At 42.9% G+C, this 21,895-nt stretch overlaps 1 protein-coding gene across 1 annotated transcript in view; it reads right to left on the bottom strand.

Annotated features, from left to right (window-relative positions):
* Nucleotides 1-21,895, bottom strand: part of CPNE9 (copine family member 9) — a 367,100-nt gene that overhangs the window by 212,755 nt on the left and 132,450 nt on the right. The window contains exon 5 of the mRNA XM_056524690.1: nucleotides 20,337-20,440. Within this exon, the coding sequence (XP_056380665.1) occupies nucleotides 20,337-20,440 (104 nt within the window). The remainder of the gene's footprint in view (nucleotides 1-20,336; nucleotides 20,441-21,895) is intronic.

Below are 21,895 nucleotides of genomic sequence, written 5' to 3'. Positions count from 1 at the left end.
AAATTTTATTTTTATTATTATTTTTATTTTAATTCATTTTATTTTATTTTATTTTATTCTATTCTATTTTATTTTTTCATTTTTCTTTCTTTTTTCTCTTTACTCTTCTTATTCTTTCTTCTTTTTCTTCTCTCTATTTTCTTCATTTGTTCTATTTTCTACTGCCCTTTGAGGACTGTTTTTTATATATAATCTATATTATATATGCATTTTGTACAGTACTAGGTATTTTTTGGGGATTTAGACCAACCAGTTAACTTCGGGAAGGTTGGTTTGAGTGGGCTACACATCTCTTTTTACATTTTAAACTCACACATAGTCAGCAGGGGAATGGAGGATGATTGACAGCTCTAAAGTACTGCTGGTGGAAATTTTATCTCAATTTTATCTTTAGTAAAATTACAAATTTATTAAAGCATAGTTCTGGTCAAAAATAAAAACTTAAAGGGGTACTCCAGTGGATTTCTTTTTTTAAATCAACCGGTGCCAGAAAGTTAAACAGATGTGTAAATTACTTCTATTAAAAAAATCTTAATCCGTCCAGTACTTATCAGCTGCTGTGTGCTACAGAGGTATGTTGAGTTGTTCTTTTCTGTCAGACCACCGTGCTCTCTGCAGACACCTCTGTCCGTGTCACAAACTGTCCGGAGCAGGAGAGGTTTGCTATGGGGATTTGCTCCTGCTCTGGCAGTTCATGACATGGACAGAGGTGTCAGCAGAGAGCACAGCGGATAGACAGAAAATAACAACTTTAACTTAAAGGGTAACTCTCATCAAAATACATTTTTGCTATTGCCCTCCTTATGGTAAATAAAAAATATTTCTAATATACTTTGTTTAAAAAAATTAATTTTCTATGTTTTATTTGTACTTAACCTGTTGGGGAAGGAGGGTGTACCTATACGCCCTACACCTATTCCCTTTCTATAATGCGGGGCCACCGCGGGTCGGGCCCGGCCTCTAACAATGACCGGGACCCGTGGCTAATAGCGCGTGGCACTGATTGCAGTGCCGCGCACTATTAACCCTTTAGACGCGGTGTTCAAAGTTGAACGCCGCGTCTAAAGTGAAGGTAAACCAATGCCGGTTAGCTTAGCGGGCTTTTCGGGATCGCCGCAATGAACAGCAGGAGGGTCCCTACCTTCCTCCTTGCTGTCCGATCGCCGAATGACTGCTCAGTGCCTGAGATCCAGGCATGAGAAATCAAGCTGCAGAATCATTGATCAATGGTTTCCTATGAGAAAAAGTAAAAGATCAGTGTGTGCAGTGTTATAGCCCCCTATGGGAGCTATAACATTGCAAAAAATACAAAATTGAATTTTTTCTTCAATTTTGTCGCACAATGATTTTTTTTCCATTTCGTCGTAGATTTTTGGGTAAAATGACTGATTTCATTACAAAGTAGAATTGGTGGCGCAAAAAATAAGCCATCATATGGATTTTTAGGTGCAAAAATTGAAAGGATTAGGATTTTTAAAAGATAAGAAGGAAAAAACGAAAGGGCAAAAACGGGAAAACCCTTTTTTTTAAATGAAAGTGCCCATTTAAAGGAATACTGTAAGGGAATATAATTTATCCCTTATCCGAAGGATAGAGGATAAGTTATCGATCGCAGGGGGTCCAACCACTGGGACCCCCCACGATCTCCTTTATGGGGCCATGGTAGTGCGCAGGAAGGGAGCGTTCCGTCCCCGCATGATGCGGCGGCCAACACGCCACCTCCATTGAGATACATGGAGGGGGCGTGTCTGCAATGGCTTCCTGCTGGGAATGGCACTGCGCTTCCTGCGGGGGTGGAGGTGGATTTAACGCAATGCCCAATGTGTGGGATATAACAAAATAAACATTTACTTACCTCCAGCGTGCCTGCTCTGGACCCCTGATGTGATTTTCTTTCTGAACTTCAGCATAACGTGTCGGGCCTGGATGCTCCCAGGCCCAATGTGTCATACTGCAGTACAGTGAATCGCTGACACCTCTCTCCATTTTAGGAACTGTACAGAGTAGGAGAAAATCCCCATGGCAAACCTATTCTGCTCTGGACAGTGCCTAAAATGGACAGTGGTGTCAGCAGAGAGCACTGTGGTCAGACAGAAAGGAAATTCAAAAAGAAAAAAGCTTCCTTTTGGAGCATACAGCAGCTGATAAGTACTGGAAGGATTAAGATTTTTAAATAGAATCTATTTAACTTTCTGGCACCAGTTGAGTTAAAAACATTTTTTTCCAATGGGGTACCCCTTTAAGCATAGTTTTAAAAAATCCTACCACCCACTGGATAACCCCTTTAATATTCAAATTAGGAAAAAACTTTTTATTTTTATATCAATTGGCTCCAGAAAGTTAAACAGATTTGTAAATTGCATCTATTAAGAAATCTTAATCCTTCCAGTAGTTATCAGCTGCTGAAGTTGAGTTGTTCTTTTCTGCCTGACCACAGTGCTCTCTGCTGACACCTCACAGTAGGAGCAAATCCCCATAGCAAACCTCTAATGCTTTGGACAGTTCCTGAGGGTTATTCCTGGAATACCCCTTTAATGCAGACATGACTAGTGACAATGTAGCCTTTTCGTAGGAGGTATGCCAGAAATCAACAATACCTAGACTCACTACTTTGGTCTCCTCAGGAATTAACAGGATTGAGGAGCAACACATGTTATGGCCAGGGCCAGACTAACTTTGACTAGATCTGGGTCCCTCCTTTACTATTTGCTAGGAATCCTGCATGTGATTAGATTCCTGTTCAACTGTACATAAAAAGCAATTCATGAAATGACAGACAAATACATATGCAATGCAGAAAACACAGTTACCTACGCCTTCAGCACCTGAAATAGGCAAATTACAATTTTAGGAAACTTCAGCCACCCGACTAATCTGATGGGTAGCAGCTAGATGTGCTGCGCTGGGCCACTACAGTTGTACTTCAGGCAAATTGAACAATTACAGCTAGGTTTACCCACAGCCTACAGGTGGATTGTTGGGTGTTCCATCATAAGAACACTTTGTGGTCAGCATATTGTCAATGGACATTTTAAACAACTAAGGGTTATCCAAAGGGGACATTAGATTCCCTTTGATATTGTCTTAAAGGGGTATTCCAGGAATTTGTTTTATTTGACTATGCTACAGGGGCTGTAAAGTTAGTGTAGTTCATAATATAGTGTCTGTACCTGTGTGTGACGGTTTTCTCACAATTATTATGTGATTTTCACCCCAATATTTATTTTTAACTGCATGCAAAATTACTTTTTCCCAGGTTGTAATGCGGCTGAGACCTGACTCACTAGTCAGCTGATGACAGGGAGCCTGTCTGCTTCAATGGGTGGAGGGATCGCTTGGTGGGAGAGAGGTGAATCTGCAACTAATGCAACATCTGTAGGCACCCTGATTAAAAACCAAAGGACTTTTGAATGGATGCAGCTCATTTATGTTTCAATGGGTGGGGTGGCTGATGTGTGGGAAGGAGGAATTGCGGGATTTGTAGTCAAAAAAAGAAAAGTCAGACAGGAAATACCAGTTCACAAAAAGCTAGCCACAGTGTTATGGTAATCTCATGACATAGCCATTTAGCCCCAAGACAAGCGCAGATCCTTCCTGAACATGTCCGTTACTGTCGGCCAATGAATTGAGCTGGAAGCCTGAAATTCAACTGTATGAAAAGAAACCAATAGTTACATTGTAAACCTTAAATAATTCTCAACAGGATAGAGTCATCCATAAAGAAGTCTCTATATTAATAAACATAATGGTTCCCCATGTGTATACAGATCCTGAGTATGATAGAAATACTGATGTTTTCTTGCCTCGCATCCTCAAGCTTTTTTTAGCCTCACATGAGCAACTTAAAGATTGACAAGTAAATCTGCGTATTTCCCCGAAGGTTCTGAGGTCGATACAAGTTGTTTTCTGGTAAGATTCTCCTCTGGTATTATTCACACTGTTCCCTGAACGCCAACGTCTTGATATGCAGCATCCAATATCTCTATCTAATTCCCTGCTGATGGCTCAGATACTATACAGATCATTTGCATTACACGTGCCTGCACATACAGCTGCAGGTGAGCAAAGGGATCCCAACACGTCAGTCAATAGGAATTACTCATCCTGAGTTTTCCATTACAAAGAAACCCCATTTTATTTCCTGTTGCTACTGACAGTGACAGTGACGTGCAAAGGGAAGGCAAGATCCAGAGGTGCAACATGAAGGAACCCAATGCAAAATCTAAAACATCCCTCCTTACCTACCATGTGCCATTTATAATACTGTTGTGTTCTTAGGTGGCAGAGCTATTTGGACACCAGGTCCTGAGTATGACTGCTGCCTCTGCTCCCTCTATAGTTCTGCTAAAAACCCAAAGTAAAATCAAAATGGGGCACCTTGCTAATACTGCTTTATGTGGTGAGGGTGTGATGAGGGCAGATGTTATTATCCTAGGGGCAGATGGTATTAACCCCTTGTATTCGTGACACCAGGGTGGAGTTTAACCGCTTCACCGCCCTAAGGTATACCGCTGGATCCTGGGCTAGGCACGGGGCAAATAATGACTCGCTGGGACTTATAGTGGATTTGGACAATTTGCTGCAGGCCCACGCTGACTTTATGCAGACTGTTCTTGACTGGATTGACTTCACCCCGTATGTAGCTTACCAGGTTTTGACATTCACCTGTGGGGCACTGGATTAGTGGAAGCGTGGTAGGCCTTAGGTCTCCTCAGGACACCAGACACTTTCTCTAGGTCTTGACTTTACTGTAGCTCAGATAAAACTCAACTAGGTAGCTCCTCCCAGGGTTTATATGGGGGAGACTCTGGAGGGGTCTCATAGATCACCCTATAGGTCACATGGTGAAAGGTACCTTCCTTGGTTACAACACATGACAACAGTATTTAATGGCACATAACAATATATACACATTATATTAGATAACATAGGCACTTAGTACTGTTTATAGAACATAGAAGAAAGGGAGGCCCAGGGGTCACTGAAATAGTGTCCACCTGATGGGGCAGCAATGGTACAGGGGTGCAACTCCTGTACTGGGCTACCACATTTACATTATTACATGCCACAACTCAGGAGAGAGGGCTTCTTTTTGCCTCCTTTTTTGTGCTATGTAGTCAGTGTCCAATTGGAGTTTCTATGGAACCAATAGACGATTATCTGTACAGAATCTAGGCTATTTAGTTATTTAGGAATTGCCCTTGAGAAATAGACTCTAGTAGGAAGTGATTGGCTCCAAAGTCACCTCTTAATAGAGTTGTCGTCCAGAGCATCCTTTTAGTATTCTAATGGGCCAGCCTGAACCAGTCTAACCGAGAAGGGTAAAATCTCCTCAGTTGTGGAGATTCTCTGGATGGATTATGAGATTACAACGGGCGCCAAGAGAGCTTCCACACCAAAGTCACAAGAAACAACAGGTTTATTACTCAGCATGTAACACAATTCACTACGTGGGAATTGTCTGCTCTATCGTATTACCACTGAATGGGAAAGCTGTAGAGAAACGTGATGATACACACCTATATGCGAATTCCAAAGTTGTGCTTGGTCTGAACAACCACAAAAGTAGGCTCCTATTCACTTGGTGCGTTTACTTGTGATCCCAATAATACACTATGGAGAGCTTTCTGCTTTTTTGTAGCTCAATTGTGGAGAGATAGTCCTGTACAGTCTCAGAATGCCCATAGAAATGGGTATAGTAGAAGACTGAACCATAGCTCTTTTTGTCATCACCCACAAAACAGCTGCATGGGCTACCTCTATAATACATAAGGTCCATGGCCTAAGGGTTTTTTGTCCCCTTTAATTTTCTCAATATTTTTCCGATTACAGAAACAATGAGGACAGTTGGGCTAGGCTCCTACACTGTGGGCACAGTGCGGCTGATACCAACACTGATGCAAGTTGCCATGGTGTTCAAATTGACTGTTGGTTGAACCAGTTTGATTGTTTAAATCCAGAATTTAACTTTGAGAATTTTTCTTTGCTTACATGGTATAACATAGGCTATTATAAGGGAATATTGTAGATATTCTTGTGTATTCCCTGTGTTTCCGATGGGGTTGTTTAATTAGCTAGGTTGTTCATCTCATCAGGTGGGTAGTGTAGAGGTTCTACCAGATGAACTCATTAAACTCATAAGTGGGATGAGGTCAGTTCACACTTGCAGTTTTGATGCAGTTTGTTATTCAAAGTGCATTTTTTAAGAGAGATATTGCCATTAGGTTAAAGTTATTTAACTTATAATCACAATTGAGATGTTTTATGAACATTTGAAGTCTTTAGGCTGTGTTTGCACATTTTTCACACATTTAAAACCCCTAGAGAAAAAAGAACATACATGTATGCCTTGGTTGCTTGGTTCTAGATCCACTAGGACGTATATGTTTTCCCTGAGAGGCATCTGGACTATGAAGTGAGCTCAGGTACTTAGCTCACTCCATAAACCACGGGTTTCGTCTGCTATCACCAGCCGAGGACCTGCCGGTAATGAGGGACATCAGTAATTAAGCTGATACCTGACATTAACCATTCGAGTGCTGTAATCAATACTGATCACAGCATCTGAGGCATTAGGGGAAATCTGCAAAACTCATTATGCTCACCTACTCAACGGCCACCTCCTAGCAGACCATGCAAGTAGATATCACTCATCAGTGCTATGCCAATGCATAGCAATAAACAGTAATAGCTAGGGATGAGCGAATCAAATCTGACGAATCCAAATTCGTTACGAATTTCATGGAAAATTCGAGTCAGCCCAATCATTGGGTTTCCATGAGTTAAGATGGCGGCTGAAGCTTTGCTCACCTACTCCATGGACACCTCCTGGCAGACCATACAAGTAGCTCACCAATATCACTCATCAGTGTTATGCCAATGCATAGCAATAAACAGCAATAGTTAGGGATGAGCAAATTGAATCTGACGAATCCAAATTCGTTACCAATTTCATGGAAAATTCGATTTGTAACGAATCCAAATATCACCGCAATTCGATAAAATGAATCACTTCATCAAACTCCAGGGTATCTAAAATGGTGGTTCCACATGTGAGGACATGGGGCAAGGAACTCTAGGAAGGCAGGAACACCCTAAATCACATGCAGGATGCAGCATATCAGCAGCCAGCCAACCCTAGGATGTCACAGCCCTATATAATCGGCAACCATCTTGCAGCCAGCCATTTCAGCGTTTTAGTTCAGAGAGAGCGTTTTTTTGCATAGAGAGAGCAGTGTGTGTGATTAACCACAAGCCCAAATCACTGCAGAAAAACACTGACAGGAAAGAGAGAGAGAGAGAGAGAGAGAGAGAAAGAGAGAGAAAGAGAGAGAGAGAGCTCTGTACTGCTGCAGTGGGGTGTACAACATCTCTAAAGCTAATAGGGGCCAGTCAGGGTGAGCACTATTAGTCACCTGCTATTAGTGCATAATAATACTGTACTGGGCTGTACTACACAGCGACTCTGTGCTGCAGCACTAGTGTGTACTACAACTCTAAAGCTAATAGGGGCTAGTTAGGGTGAAAACGAAGAGCCATAGTCACCTGATTTTAGTGCCAAATCCAGGTTGCGTAGCGGATTGTCCTCTCATAAGTGTAACCTGTGCGTACATAGGTGGTGTACATTTTTTTTTCCTGTCAAACTAATTTGGGCCTAGTTACTGTGAAAGGGCAGCCAAAGCTACACAATTGTTTTTGTAGCTTAATACAGTTTCTAACGGAGTATATTGTCCTCCTCTCATAAGTTTAAACTCTATGTACATCTACATGGTGTCCTTTCATATTTTTCCTGTTAAACTAATTTGGGCCTAGTTACTATGAAAGGCCAGCAAAAGCTATACACCTGTTTCTGTAGTCTAATACAGTTTTAAGCGTAGTGAAGCATATTGTTCTCTTCTCATAAGTGTAACATATACGCACTCTGCTGGTGTATGTCAGGCAGAGAAGTGCAAGGACGTGCACAGAGGAGTGACAAAGACCTAAATTCATCAGATACAGGCAGAGGTTGCAGCAGACTAGGGGCGAGTGGCAGCAGGAGTCGCAGCGAGAGGCCTGAGCTCCCGGTATCAGCTAGCGGTCGTGTCTCGACCAGCAGCCCATCTGCCATCATTGATTGGTTGACTCAGTCATCCACTTCATCACAAGTGACATCTGACACCCCCAGTCAACAGTCTGTGGGATCCTCAGGCACAACCCTCAGTTGGCATGGCCCGGGAGCAGTCCCTCTCCTTCAATTGCCTCTGTCCTATGCTGTGGGTTCAGCTCCACTATTTAGTGAGGATGACCTACTAGAGGACAGTCAGCAGCTACTCCCCAGCCAAGAAGTGGAGGAGACATCCGCTGCTTCCTCTGCTAGGCAGGCAAGTAGTGATGAGGAGAATGGCGTGGGAGGTGGTGTTGCGAGCGTTCAGGCTCCTGAAGCAGACACTGTTGAGGAGCCTGAGGATGACATCAGTGACGTGCAGACACAACTCGATGATGATGAAGCCGATTGCACTTGGGAGCCCGGTGCAGAAGGGGCTTCATCATCAGGAGACGAGGGTTGCAGGTTGTCCGTGAGAAAGCAGCTGAGCCAGCAAGGGGGTAGCATGGTTGGGAGTCAGCATAGTGGCAGAAGTGGGAAGTCTGGAGCAGAACATGCCCGGGTTAGACCACCTGCATTGCGGCAGCCTATCTTCCCGGGAGGTAGTGGAACAGGGGTTCCTGGAGTCAGTGGCAGTAGCAGTCAGTCAGTGAGGACTGTTGGGGGGAAAATCAGCTACTCAGTGGTGTGGTAGTATTTCATAAAGCATCCATAGGAGGTTAACATGGCCACATGCAAGATGTGTTGGCAGAAGGTGAAGTGTGGCCAGGATCCCAATGTTGGCACCACGGCCCTGCATCAACATATGCAGCGTCACCATAAAGCGGCCTGGGAGAACTGTGGCTGCGATGTGGTGGTCCAGCCTGCTGCATCACCCTGTGGCACGCCGCTCCCTGTTCCATGCTAGCCAAGGTTCCAACACCTCAGCCGAGGGGAGCTGTCTGTCATGCCCATCTGAGCTGAGCCATGCACCCTGCAGGGCACACATGTTCAATCTGGTTGTCAAGCGGTTCCTGAAGTGTTCCCCCCATCTGCAAGACATCCTAACAATGCGAAGGAAATTTTGCATGCACTTCAGCCATACGTACACTGCAAAGCACACCCTCCTTGAGTTGTAGCGTCAGAACGGCATCCCACAACATAGTCTGATATGCGATGTTTGCACCCTTTGGAATTCCACCCTCCATATGTTGGACCGACTATACGGACAGAGAAAAGCCATTAACGATTTCATGATGTTCCAAGCGGATAGGGGGACTCCCCTGTGTAACTTCAAAGTCAACTAGTGGCAGATCATACGTGACACCTGCCGTTTGCTCAGGCCCTTTGAGGAAGTCACATTATTAGTCAGTCACCAGGATTACGGGATGAACAACATCATTCCACTGCTTTATTTCCTATAACAGGTGGTGGAAGCGATGGCTGGTCAGGGCACTGAAGACATGTTGCCTACATCTCATGCCCACATGAGCCCTGCGGGGGCTGAACTGGAAGCGGAGGAGGAGGGGGAGGGGGACAGTGTAGCACATGCAAGGTTTCCCAAAATGGGTGGTTTTTACAGTCATCTGACAAGAGAGGAGGAGCATGAGCAGCCTGTGGAGCTACAGGGTGATGAGAAGGACGAGACAGAGGACCCAGACACACCATGGCCATGTGGTCTCCTCATGCTGCTAACACATTAAATAAAACTTTGTATGTTAATCTAATTAAAATATTCAATAAAAATAAAAATAAATATCTTAAATCTTTTCAATTGTGAGGCCCTATGGTCTATTACGGCTGCCGCCACCTGCAGGCTTTATCATTCTGCCACATTATGGTCTCCTCATGCTGCTGCCACCTCCAGGCTGTGTCAGTGTGCCAGCATTTGGTCTCCTCATGCTGCTGGCACATTAAATGAAACTTTTTTGTCAATCTATTTGAAATATTTCATTTACATTTTAAAAAATATCTAAAATGTTTTCAATTGTGAGGCCCTATGGTCTTGTCCGGCTGCTGCCACCTCCAGGCTGTATCATTCTGCCATCATATGGTCTCCTCATGCTGTTGGCACATTAAATTAAACTTTTAAAATGTTAATCTATTTAAAATCTTCAATTTAATTTAAAACAAATATCTTTAATCTTTTCAATTGTAAGGCTCTATGGTCTCGTTGGGCTGCTGCCACCTCTACTGCCATAGTGAAAGTTATGTGTCTCTGTTACTGTGTACCTGTTCCTTGCTACCTTCCTACCCTGCACCTGTGTTCCTTCCCAGACCTACTGCCATCTTGCCACGTCCTTCCAGTCTCCTTCTGTGCCACGCCACCTCCCAGCTACCTGTGTGGACGAGTCGTGCCAGGGGTAGCGACCTGGGTGCTGCCTGCCGAAGCAATACCATCCCGCTTTGCGGCGGGTTCTAGTGAAGACCAGCGGCACCTTAGACTCCACTCCCTGGCACGGCTCACGTCATCATCCATACAGGCCCAGAGGATCCACCACCTGCTGTGACCATAACAGTTATATTGGGTTTTTTGGTAATACAATATTAGTTCAAAGTAAACGCTTCGGGCAGCCGGGACATTAAACTTGTGAATCTAATCAAAGTCTTCAATTTAAATTTAAAAAAATCTCTTCAATCTTTTCAATTGTGAGGCCCTATGGTCGTCGTCATATATTACCTGTGGAATTACCACAAGAATCCAATGAAACAGGTTGGAGCGATAACAATGAACCATAACTGATTAAATGAAACATTCGCAGATTCACAGTCGGGGGTGATGGGGTGGCGCTGAGAGGCAGGGGCTGGAACATGTGGGGGCTATAACACTGCAGACACTGATCTTTTACATTGATCAATGGTTTCTCATAGGAAACCATTGATCAATGATTCTGCAGCTTGACTGCTCATGCCTGAATCTCAGGCACTGAGCAGTGATTCGGTGATCAGACAGCGAGGAGGAAGGTAGGGGACCCTCCTGCTGTCCTACAGCTGTTCGGAATGCAGCAATTTCGCCGCGGCGATCCTGAACAGCCCACTGAGCTAATCGTCAGTGATTTTAATAGCAACACCTGTTATCTGCATGTCATACTGAATAACAGTATTATTTCACTGTTCTATACCCCTATTGAGGCTCTCTGTAGCCTGGAAATAGCTGTTTCTAAAAGCGATCGAACCGGATCAAACCGATTGTTTTCTGAAAATTCGGCAAATCGGACGAATCAAATTTTATAAAAATTCACACATCTCTAGTAATAGCCATCAATAGATTTCTATATTCAGTCCCCTGTGAGGACTAATAAGAAAATAAATAAAAAGTTTTTATAAATGTGAATAAGCCCCTCCCCAATACCCAATAAAAAATTTTAATTACCCTCTTTTCCCATTTTACAAAGAAAAAAATGGAAAAAATAAAAGAAAAATTAAATAAATAAACATATTTGGTATGACAAAAATGTCATTAAAATATAATGTTAATGTAAAAAATACCAAAGTCCAAATTGCAGATTTTTGGTCACATCACAGAAAAAAAAATAAAAAATAAAAAGGGATTAAAAAGTCATATATATATATATATATATATATATATATATATATATATATATATACAAGTGGTACGGATATAAACTACAGATCACAGCACAAAAAAATGATCCTCATACAGCCCCATATACAAAAAAATATAAAGGTATGGGGGGGGGGTTTAGAATATGGAAACATTAAACATATATATATATATATATAGATTTTTTTTTTTTGTTAAAGTAGACTTTATGTATATAGGACAATAATTGAAAAGCATGTAACCATGGGTATCATTTGAACTGTACCATAGTAAAAAATGACAAATTTTTACCATGATGCACACAATTCCAGTAAAATATAACCATTTTTTGCCACAATGTTGGGAAAGTCACAGCAAACAAATATTTAAAAAAAAACAACACAATGGCCCTGATTTACTAAGAGTGTTGTGTAGGTTTCTTTGTGGGTTTTAACTCCCTACAATTTTTTCTCCACGGTATTTACTAAGGTTTCCCTACATTTTCCACTTTCCCTACATTTTACTTTTTTTTTTAGACATGCTCTGATCTGTAGGGTTTTCCTCAGCTGAAATCCACCAATTTTCTGTGTTGGGTTTTTGTGAAAATGTCGGGAACACTCCCCTTATCGGAGACCACGCCCCCCTTTCCATCAGGTTTTTATGATAAAATGGAGAGTTAGTCGGGTTTTTTCAATTCTGGTGCAAATTCTGAAAGAACAGATAGAATTTCTGGTGCACAACCTGACAAAAAAAGTCAGGGTTTGCAACAGTAAATGAGGACCAGTGTGTGAACACGGCCTCATCCCAGAGTGAGTTATAACTATATATCCTGATCCAATAGAGATTACAAATAGAGTTGAGAGGGATCTGAAAGCTAGCACAAGGGGATCTGATAGGTGATGATGTCATCCTGCAGTCCACAGGAAGTCAGGACCCAGAAATGACATCCTGTTATGACACATTAACCTCTTAAGGACGCAGGGCGTATCCATACGCCCGTGGGAATTCCGGTCCCCACCGCTAGCCGGTTGGGGACCGGAGCCGGATGCCTGCTGAAATCATTCAGCAGGCACCCTGGCACATCGCCCAGGGGGGTCCTGAGACCCCCCCCATGTCGGCGATCGGAGAAAATCGCATGTCAATTCAGATATGCGATTTTCTCCAATTCCGGGCTGATCGGGTCTCTGGTGACCCGATCACCCGATCACCCAGTTGTCAGCAACAACCCCGATCAGCCTAAAGGATTGGAGTGAGATCGCAAAGCTGCGATCTACTCCTATCCCCTGCCATTACTCAGAACGGAGTTCTGGCCAATGGCAGCGCAGGACAGGGGGTTGCCATGGCAACCCCCCGTTCTGCCCGCCCCTGGATGTCGAGGGGCTCTGGGAAGAAGATGGAGGCCGTACCTGCAGGAGAAGCTGCCTGGGGACCTGGGATCTTCGCTGGAGCCTGCAGGATCCTGATCAGGTAGGGAATCGACAGTGGGGGGGGGGGGGGGATTGAAAGTGAAAGTAAATCGATCTTTACTGTGGCAACCACTAGGGGGGTCAAACTGCAACTCCCAGCATGCCCAGAGAGCCAAAGGCTGTCTGGGCATGCTGGGAGTTGTAGTTTGGCAACATCTGGAGGGTCACAGTTTGGAGACCACTGTGGTGGCCAAACAGTAGCCCTCCAGATGTTGCCAAACTACAACTCTCAGCATGCCTCGACTGCCCAGGCATGCTGGGAGTTGTAGTTCTGTAACATCTGTCCCTTCAGATTTAGCAATTTTCATGACATTTTTGAAAATTGCTGCTCTACTTTGAAGCCCTCTAATTTTTTCAATAAGCAAAAATATGTCCATTTTATGATGCCAACATAAAGTGGACATATTGTGTTTGTGAAGAAAAATAAAATTTATTTGGAATATCCATTTTCCTTACAATAAGAGAGCTTCAAAGTTAGAAAAATGCAAAATTTTCAAAATTTTCATGAAATTTTGGGATTTTTCACCAAAAAAGGATGCAAGTAACGCCGAAAATTTACCACCAAAATAAAGTAGAATATGTCACGAAAAAACTGTCTCAGAATCAGAATATTCGGTAAAAGCGTTTTCGCGTTATTAATTTGTAAAGTGACGGTGGTCAGAATTGCGAAAAAGGGCTCAGTCCTTAAGGTGAAAAAGGGCTCAGTCCTTAAGGGGTTAAACACGGTGATTTTCTGTAGGTCAGGGGGAGATCACACGACCAAGTATTAGTAATAAAACACATAAATGCAGCAGTGCTAAATGAAGACAAATGGCACATTACAACTAGTGATAGTGAGTCTGCATGATATGGGCAGCCCCCCCCCATAAAAAAGTGGAATCCTTCTTCTATAGCAGTGTCTAGTGGCTGTGAACAATTAATGGTATCCAAAGCCCAAACGTAGCACACATTTCACCCCTTGCTTGCTGGTTTATTTGGGACTCCCCATGCATATTCGGTCTAAGTATTAATTCCATCTCATTACTGAAATTACACCATTACACTAAATAGGTCAGTGTTTAAGTGCATTTGTATAATTTTGTAGATTTTTTGTGAGTGTTTGGCCACTAGGGTGATGTTTTATTAGCAACTAATATACCTAGTAATTATAGCTCATGGCAGGCAATGATATAACATCTCCCTCTTGTTATGTATATAATGTACTCCCTGCTGTAAAATGTAAGAATATTTAATGTGTTATTATTGTTATAAATCATAAGACTCTTACTCACTGTTATTTTATTGTACCAAAGTGTACGTTATTTCAACAACCATGTATCCTGTGGTTTTAACAAATTCCATCACCTTATAAATTCACTGTAGTTCACATTTCTTTAATAAAACCATTTCCATCCTACCACAAGACCAGACATTTGTTGACCTCTGGCCCAAAATACTACTCCTGTAGTGGTGCAGATCTTTGAAAGATGGTGGAGAAGAGCAAATGTAAGCCTAGAAACTTCCGCTGTCATCACCCGACATCTAGATGCCTATCTTACCCTATTCCCCAGCTATTGGTGAGATTAATTTTACTAATGGATGTTTGTTTTTTATTTTAATATAATATTACAGTTTATGGATACTAGATTTATCGGGATAGAACATTGATCGAGGGATTTATTCTGATCGCCATATTGGGGTCGGAAAGGAATTTTTCCTCTGTTGTGGGGCTATTGGCATCAGCCTCATGGGGGTTTGCCTTCCTCTGGATCAACACAGTAAGGTTTTCGGTTGTCTTTTTTCAACCTTAAAAACAATGTTACTATGTTACTATAACACACAGACTGTCAACTGGGCAGTCACTACAACTCATATGTCTATAGGGTGTTAGCTTGATCTCTCCGCTCTGTGAGAACTGAACAGTTCTATATAACATGGAGGTAAGTATGGACCAACAGAATTCTATGGGTTCCATATTACAGACCAGTACCTCACAGATCCATAATATGGTCAATTACATGAGGTCTAAAAAAAAAAATCTCAATCCATGCAAAAAATGCTCATTATGTAACCATCCTAGTTCTAAATCCATATAGATGTTAACAGTTTAAATAATGGTAGCCACTATTCAAATGTGTGATGTCAAACGTCTCGTACATAGAATCCACAGCCTGCACCCTTCTAACAATCCATTAGAAGCTCCACATCACTACTCTCAGTCCACAATATAACATAAAAATGATAAAAAATGAAGTGCTCACAATGGGGGAGATTTATTAAAACCTGTTCAAAGGAAAAGTTACCCAGTTGTCAATAGCAACCAATCAGATCGCTTCTTTCATTTTGCAGAGGCGTTGTTAAAAATTAAAGAAACGAGCTGATTGGTTGCTATGGGCAACTGGGAAACTTTTCCTCTGGACAGGTTTTGATAAATCTCCCTCAATATTCTTCATTATACTCCAAAAACTTTCCATCTGAAATGTTCTGGTACCCGAGTTTCACTTACAATCAATCTGTGTATTGGGTACTGTGGGTTATCTTGCATTGCAATGATAGCACCCACTGAGGTATTACAAGAGTGTAACATTTGCATAAAGCTGTGTAAGGCTGGGTTCACTCTACGATTTGAACTACGGTTCCCGTATATGGCTGGGAGGAGGGGTGGGCTGGGCTTAATCGCGGCGCCCGCACTCAGCCGTATTCGGGAACCATGGTTAATGTATGTCTATGAGCCGACCGGAGTGAACCACAGCCTCCGGTCGGCTGCTTTTTCGGCCGTATGCGGTTTCCCGACCGCAGGCAAAAACGTGGTTGACCACGTTTTTGCCTGGGGTCGGGAAACCGCATACGGCCGAAAAAGCAGCTGACCGGAGGCTGCGGTTCACTCCAGTCGGCTCATAGACATACATTAACTACGGTTCCTGAATACGGCTGAGTGCGGGCGCTGCGATTAAGCCCCGCCCACCCCTCCTCCCAGCCGTATACGGGAACCGTAGTTCAAATCGTAGTGTGAACCCAGCCTAATGCTGTTGGAAGAGTCCCTAGTCTAACCCCCTCTCCCAAGAAGGTTAGACCCAAACCAGTTTCAGTCAATTTTAATCTGGCTTTTGCCAGAGCTACGTCTCCAAGATCTGCTCCTGCTGGATAGACCAGTCATTCAGTTAAAGGGATAGGGGATAAGATGTCTGATCGCAGGGGTCCCACCGTCTATCTCAGCTGTGGTACCCCAGACATCCGGTGCACAAAACAAACTTTGCTTTGTGCTGGATGACTGGCGATGCAGGGCGTTGGCTCTAGATGTCACGGCCACACCCCCTTAATGCAAGTCTATGTGAGAGGGGGTGACGTCCTGAGCCTCTAAACAAACGCCGGGTGCAGCAGGGAGAATGCGGGGGTCCCCAGCGGCAGGACCCCCACAATCAGACATCTTATCCCCTATCCTTTGGATAGGGGATAAGATGTCTAGGGGCGGAGTAAGTGAGTGAAACGTTGATACCTAGTTTATTTCTCCTCAGTCCAGTAAGATCCTGGCCAAAAGAGAAAGAGAAAGTTCAAGCCTGTTATGTGTCCTGTATTCTGTTCAAGTCAAGCAATCACAAGTCCTCTTCCTTTTCCAGTTGCAAATTCAATAATTTGAGACAGGCATGGGCCGTGTGTACAGTGATCAGGGCACTGTATGGAGTTTGGAGTTCATGCTGTGAAGGCAAAGTACTCAAGAAAGAGTATTGTCTTGTCAAAAGAAAGCTGAGCAAGCGTCCCTCTGCTCACACTAATCTCTTTATTGACCTACAGTCACTTAGTGCTGTGTGGCTGGCACATCACAGAGCTTTCATAGAGTATGGTGCCACAACACGCTTAGAGCTAAATGTTGACGCATTTGCACCACAGTAGGCCAACCTGTGTAGGCCTTCCACAGTAGAGTTTCCACTCATTAGACTGTATGCTGACAGCTATCAACCCCACTGAAAAGTATAAAAAGTTCACTTTCCATTCAGTATATCTGCTAGTGAGGTGATTCTGAAATGGACAGTCGGCACCCACTCATCTGCTACAAGGTGTAACATTCCACTACACAGCCGGATTTGCAAAGAAGATTCAGTAAGGTTTTCAAGTTGTTTCTACATTATCCAGGTGTCCAAAGTTATCCTTCCTGCCATCCACACTATGGGACAACTTACAAAAGATTGGTTGGGTACAAAGGGAACATCAGGTTAGTTACACCACCCTGTCATGTGACATGGCTGAAGGACTACAACTCTTATCTAGCCTGCTTCGCTTCTATTTTTAACATCTATAGTATAAGCATAAGGGTACATGGCATATGTACAAACATTCCGCTCCCGGAATTTCCCCTTTTCCGCGAAACATTTCAGAGGTCTCCATCTCCTTACTTATGCACCCAAATTCCTCACTATTCTTCATCTTTATCATGTGATCACTCGGAGAATCAGATCTATAATGTCTCCGTTCCTGCGATGTTCTTCCATCCTGAAGAGTGTGTCATCCTGGAGTCTGCTGCTTTTCGATGAAACACTCAAGCTATGTCATTCTACTTGATGTGGTCAACAACGTAATAAAAAGGGAATTGGTTATATTTTTGGACATGATTTGGGCACTTTTTTTTATTTTTTATAACATGTAATTTTATTGCATAATTTTATATTAAAGAGCAATAACAGTGTACAATATATCAGAATGGGCACTTTTATTACACAAATATGGGAGCAATCGGGAGAGTTATATTTTACTGCAGCCAAGGAAACGTAACCTTTATAAATCCCTTACAAACCTTTACTTACTATCTATCCTTCTCTCCATCTATTGTTGTAGTTTGCTGCAGGGATTTACTGAACAGTTACTAGTAAGATGAGTGATCTTTGCAGTGTATGCAGGTCACCTGCTGTACACAGGAGATATATATGTGATGGCCCAGTATGGGAGGTGTTACCTTGTGCTCCTGCTGTCCTGTCAGGCAGCACCTTCAGTGTCCCCAAGGACCCTGCACTTGTTTCCCCATTGTAAATATGTTTTACCATGTAAAGTGTTATAAAATGTATTGTTGCTTTAACCTCTTAAGGACGGTGACCCCGCATCATACCGGGTTGGTCCCAGCAGCTAATGAAAGCCGGGACCCTGGTCTAATAGCGTGCATCACCGATCGTTGTGCCGCGTGCTATTAACTCTTTAGACACGGCGTTCAAAGTGAATCGCCGCGTCTAAAATGAAAGTGAAAGCTTCCCGGCATCTCAGTTGGGCTGATCGGGACCATCGCGGTGAAAAGCGGTGTCCCGATCAGCTAGGACGCAGCAGGAGGGTCTCTTACCTGCCACTATCGCGTCCGATCGGCGATTGATTGCTCCAAGCTTGAAATCCAGGCTTGAGCAATCGGCCACCAATAACACGGATCTTTGCCATGTCAATGGCAATGATCTGTGTAAGAGATCGGTATGTGCAGTGTAATAGCCAATAGGGGGGGGGGGGGGGGGGTATAACACTGCAAAAAAAAAAAAAAGTGTAAAAAAAGTTAATGAAGATCATTTAACCCATTCCCTAATATTCAATTGTCCAGTCCTACTACATGTCCCAGCAAGCCCTTAAGGTCTTTGTATCACTGGCCACCTCCGTGGGCCCTGGCTGAACTGTATAGACTTTACCAACTGTCTACCCTCAGTAAAGCTGCCGTTGTCCGTAACTTGGCGTCGGAGTCTTTATTGCCCCCGTGCCTAGCCCAGGATCCAGCGGTATACCTTTGGGTGGATTTAGGCTCAACCACACCCTGGCTTCATGAATACAAGGGGTTAATGCCATCTGCCCCTAGGGTAATAACATCTGCCCTCATCACACCCCACTACCACATATATTGTAAAAAGATATACATCTCACAAGGAACAGTCTCTCTGGCACAGAAGGGTTAATAGGCGTCTTCCCAGCAGGACCAGGGATGTTGTTGCTACAGTAACAAATATTTCTCAATAGATTCTGACTGTCCCACTTTCTCTCAGGTCCCTAACACAGATATACACCGATCAGCCGTAACATTAAAACCATTGACAGGTAACATATATAGCATTGTTGATTGCCCAACAAAGGCGCCTGGCAAGGGGTGCGACATATTAGGCAGCAAGTGAACAGTCAGTTCTTGAAGTTAATGGCGCAGATATACAAAACTGTTAAAGACAAAAACAGAAGTGATTTGCCAATCGCATGCAATCACAGATCAGATTTCTTATATTAAAGGGGTTATTCAAGATTAAAAAGAACAGAGCTGCTTTCTTCCAAAAACAGCACCACACCTATCCACAGGTTGAATGTGGTATTACAACACCGATCCATTAATTTCAATGAAACTGAGCTGCAATACCACCTAAAAAACGGAAGACAAGGGTGGCACTGTTTCTGTTTCTAATCCTGGATAACCCTTTTAACATGCTAAACTGATTGGTTGCTATGGAGAATTCAGTCCAGTTTTTGTGCCCAAAATGTGAAAGTGGGCAAATGATAGGACGCGTCCTCTTGCTGCAGCAGCTGCACATGGCTAAAACCTTGTTCTCATGTTCTAGGAGGGGTTTTTCAAATTAAAGGGGAACTCCGCCCCTAGGCATCTTATCCCCTATCCAAAGGATAGGGGATAAGATGTCTGATCGCAGGGGGCCCAGGCATCTGGTGCACAGAACGAACTACGCTCCGTGCCAGATAACTGGCAATGCGGAAGGGGGGTTTGTGATGTCACGTCACGCCCCGCCCTCGACGTCATGGCCATGCCCCCTCAATGCAAGTCTATGGGAGGAGGCGTGACGGCGTGGCTGTGACTTCATGAGTGGGACACGGACATGCCTCTGGTGCAGCACCGATGCTCTAAACGAATGCCAATGCAGCAGGGAGAACACGGGGGTCCCCAGCGGCGGGACCCCCACGATCAGACATCTTATGTCTAGTGATAAGATGTCTAGGGGCGGAGTACCCCTTTAAGTATTAATTGGCAGTTTTACCTTCCAAATCGAGCAGCCTTATGTAACAATGGTAAATGTATTGTAGCACTTACCAATAATGCCTAGGTCTGCAGGAAGAGGTTAGGAGTTAGAATCAACAATATAAAGGGTGGATACATAGGTGAGGTTCTATGAGGTAGGAGTTTAGGTGGTAGGTGGGTTTTTCTGGGGATATAACATTGAGCAGATTACAATCATTTATTATATCATCATATCAATCACATTTATCAACATGATTGCAACCTCAAGAATTTCTATTCTGGAGTAAATTGGATGTAATGGGGAACAATACTCACACGTCAAACCTTAAGTTCTGTTTCTCTTCAAAAAAATAATCCAGCACAAATTTGCGGACAAAATCTGGATTCAGTGTGTTGTCAATAACTTCTGTTCGGCCAAACTGTAAGAAATACAAAGTATATTGCACTTAGTTTCCTGTAGCATTACAGTATCAAATAAATGGGCACTGTCAGAATCCAAAACTTGTACATCTTAGCAAAACATTAACCTTTCCAATTCACTTCATAAAGAAATGTTATGTAATGTGCTCACTCCTGTCCTGTCAAGCAGCATGAAAACAAAGAGGAGGGGTTACAGAGCAGCCTGCAGGGATTGGATAAAGAGACAAAGCACAGCAGACTTAAAGGGGTACTAAAGTGGAAAACTTTTTTTATTTTAATCAACTGGTGACAGAAAGTTAAACAGATTTATAAATTACTTCTATTCAAAAATCTTAATCCTTCCAGTACTTATCAGCTGCTGAATACTACAGAGGAAATTCTTTTCTTTTTGGAACATAGAGCTCTCTGCTGACATCATGACCACAGTGCTCTCTGCTGACATCTCTGTCCATTTTAGGAACTGTCCGGAGCAGCATATGTTTTCTATGGGGATTTTCTCCTACTCTGGACAGTTCTTAAAATGGACAGAGGTGTCAGCAGAGAGCACTGTGGTCAGGATGTCAGCAGAGAGCCCTGTGTTCCAAAAAGAAAATAATTTCCTCTGTAGTATTCAGCAGCTAATAAGTACTGAAAGGATTAGGATTTTTTAATAGAAGTAATTTGCAAATCGGTTTAACTTTCTGGCACAAGTTGATAAAAAAAAGAAAAAAGGTTTCCACCGGAGTACCCCTTTACAGAGGAAGTGAATGCATGGTGAGTGAGGGTAAGATCAGTGCTGCCTTGGACCAGTCCCTTCCTGAGCTGTGGATGTCAGAATGAGTGAGCAACAGAACAGAGGGATCTGTGATTCAAATACAGGAGCTAGATACATAAAAAAAAAGACGTATAAGGACATGTATAATTTATGTGAGATTATGTTAATTTTTATCTTATTTTTTTTGTCCTTATTTTGGAGCTCATTTTGGACAGCATTTTTAGGCAAAATCCGGAGTGGAACTGACACAGAAAAATTATAATGGAAATATTTTCCTTTGATTTGGACCTGTTCATGGTTTTGGCAAAACAAGGACCAAACACTCACTCAAATATAGCTCAAATAGATACGTTCACACATGCATATATATTGCTGCATAATTTGCTGCAGATTTTCTGCAGCTGATTTTGTTACTTATTAAATTCAAGTGGTAGCAAAAGGGTAGCAAAATCAGCTGCTTAAAATCTGAAACAAAATACGCAGCAATATATGCATGTGTGAACCTAAAGGGGGGGTTTCTGTCCTCAGCACTAGTGGAACTTAAAGGAGCATACAGCAGCTGATAAGGCCTGGAAGGATTAAGATTTTTGAATAGAAGTAATTTACAAATCTGTTTAACTTTCTGGCACCAGTTGATGTAAAGAACAAAATTGTTTTCCCTCGGAGTACTCCTTTAAGAGACTGCTTTATACAGCTAGTA

This window comes from Hyla sarda, chromosome 6 (genome assembly GCF_029499605.1).
Source record: "Hyla sarda isolate aHylSar1 chromosome 6, aHylSar1.hap1, whole genome shotgun sequence".
Lineage (NCBI taxonomy): Eukaryota > Metazoa > Chordata > Amphibia > Anura > Hylidae > Hyla > Hyla sarda.
Note: the sequence above shows the minus strand (reverse complement) of the source record. Positions and strands in the feature narration are given on the sequence as shown.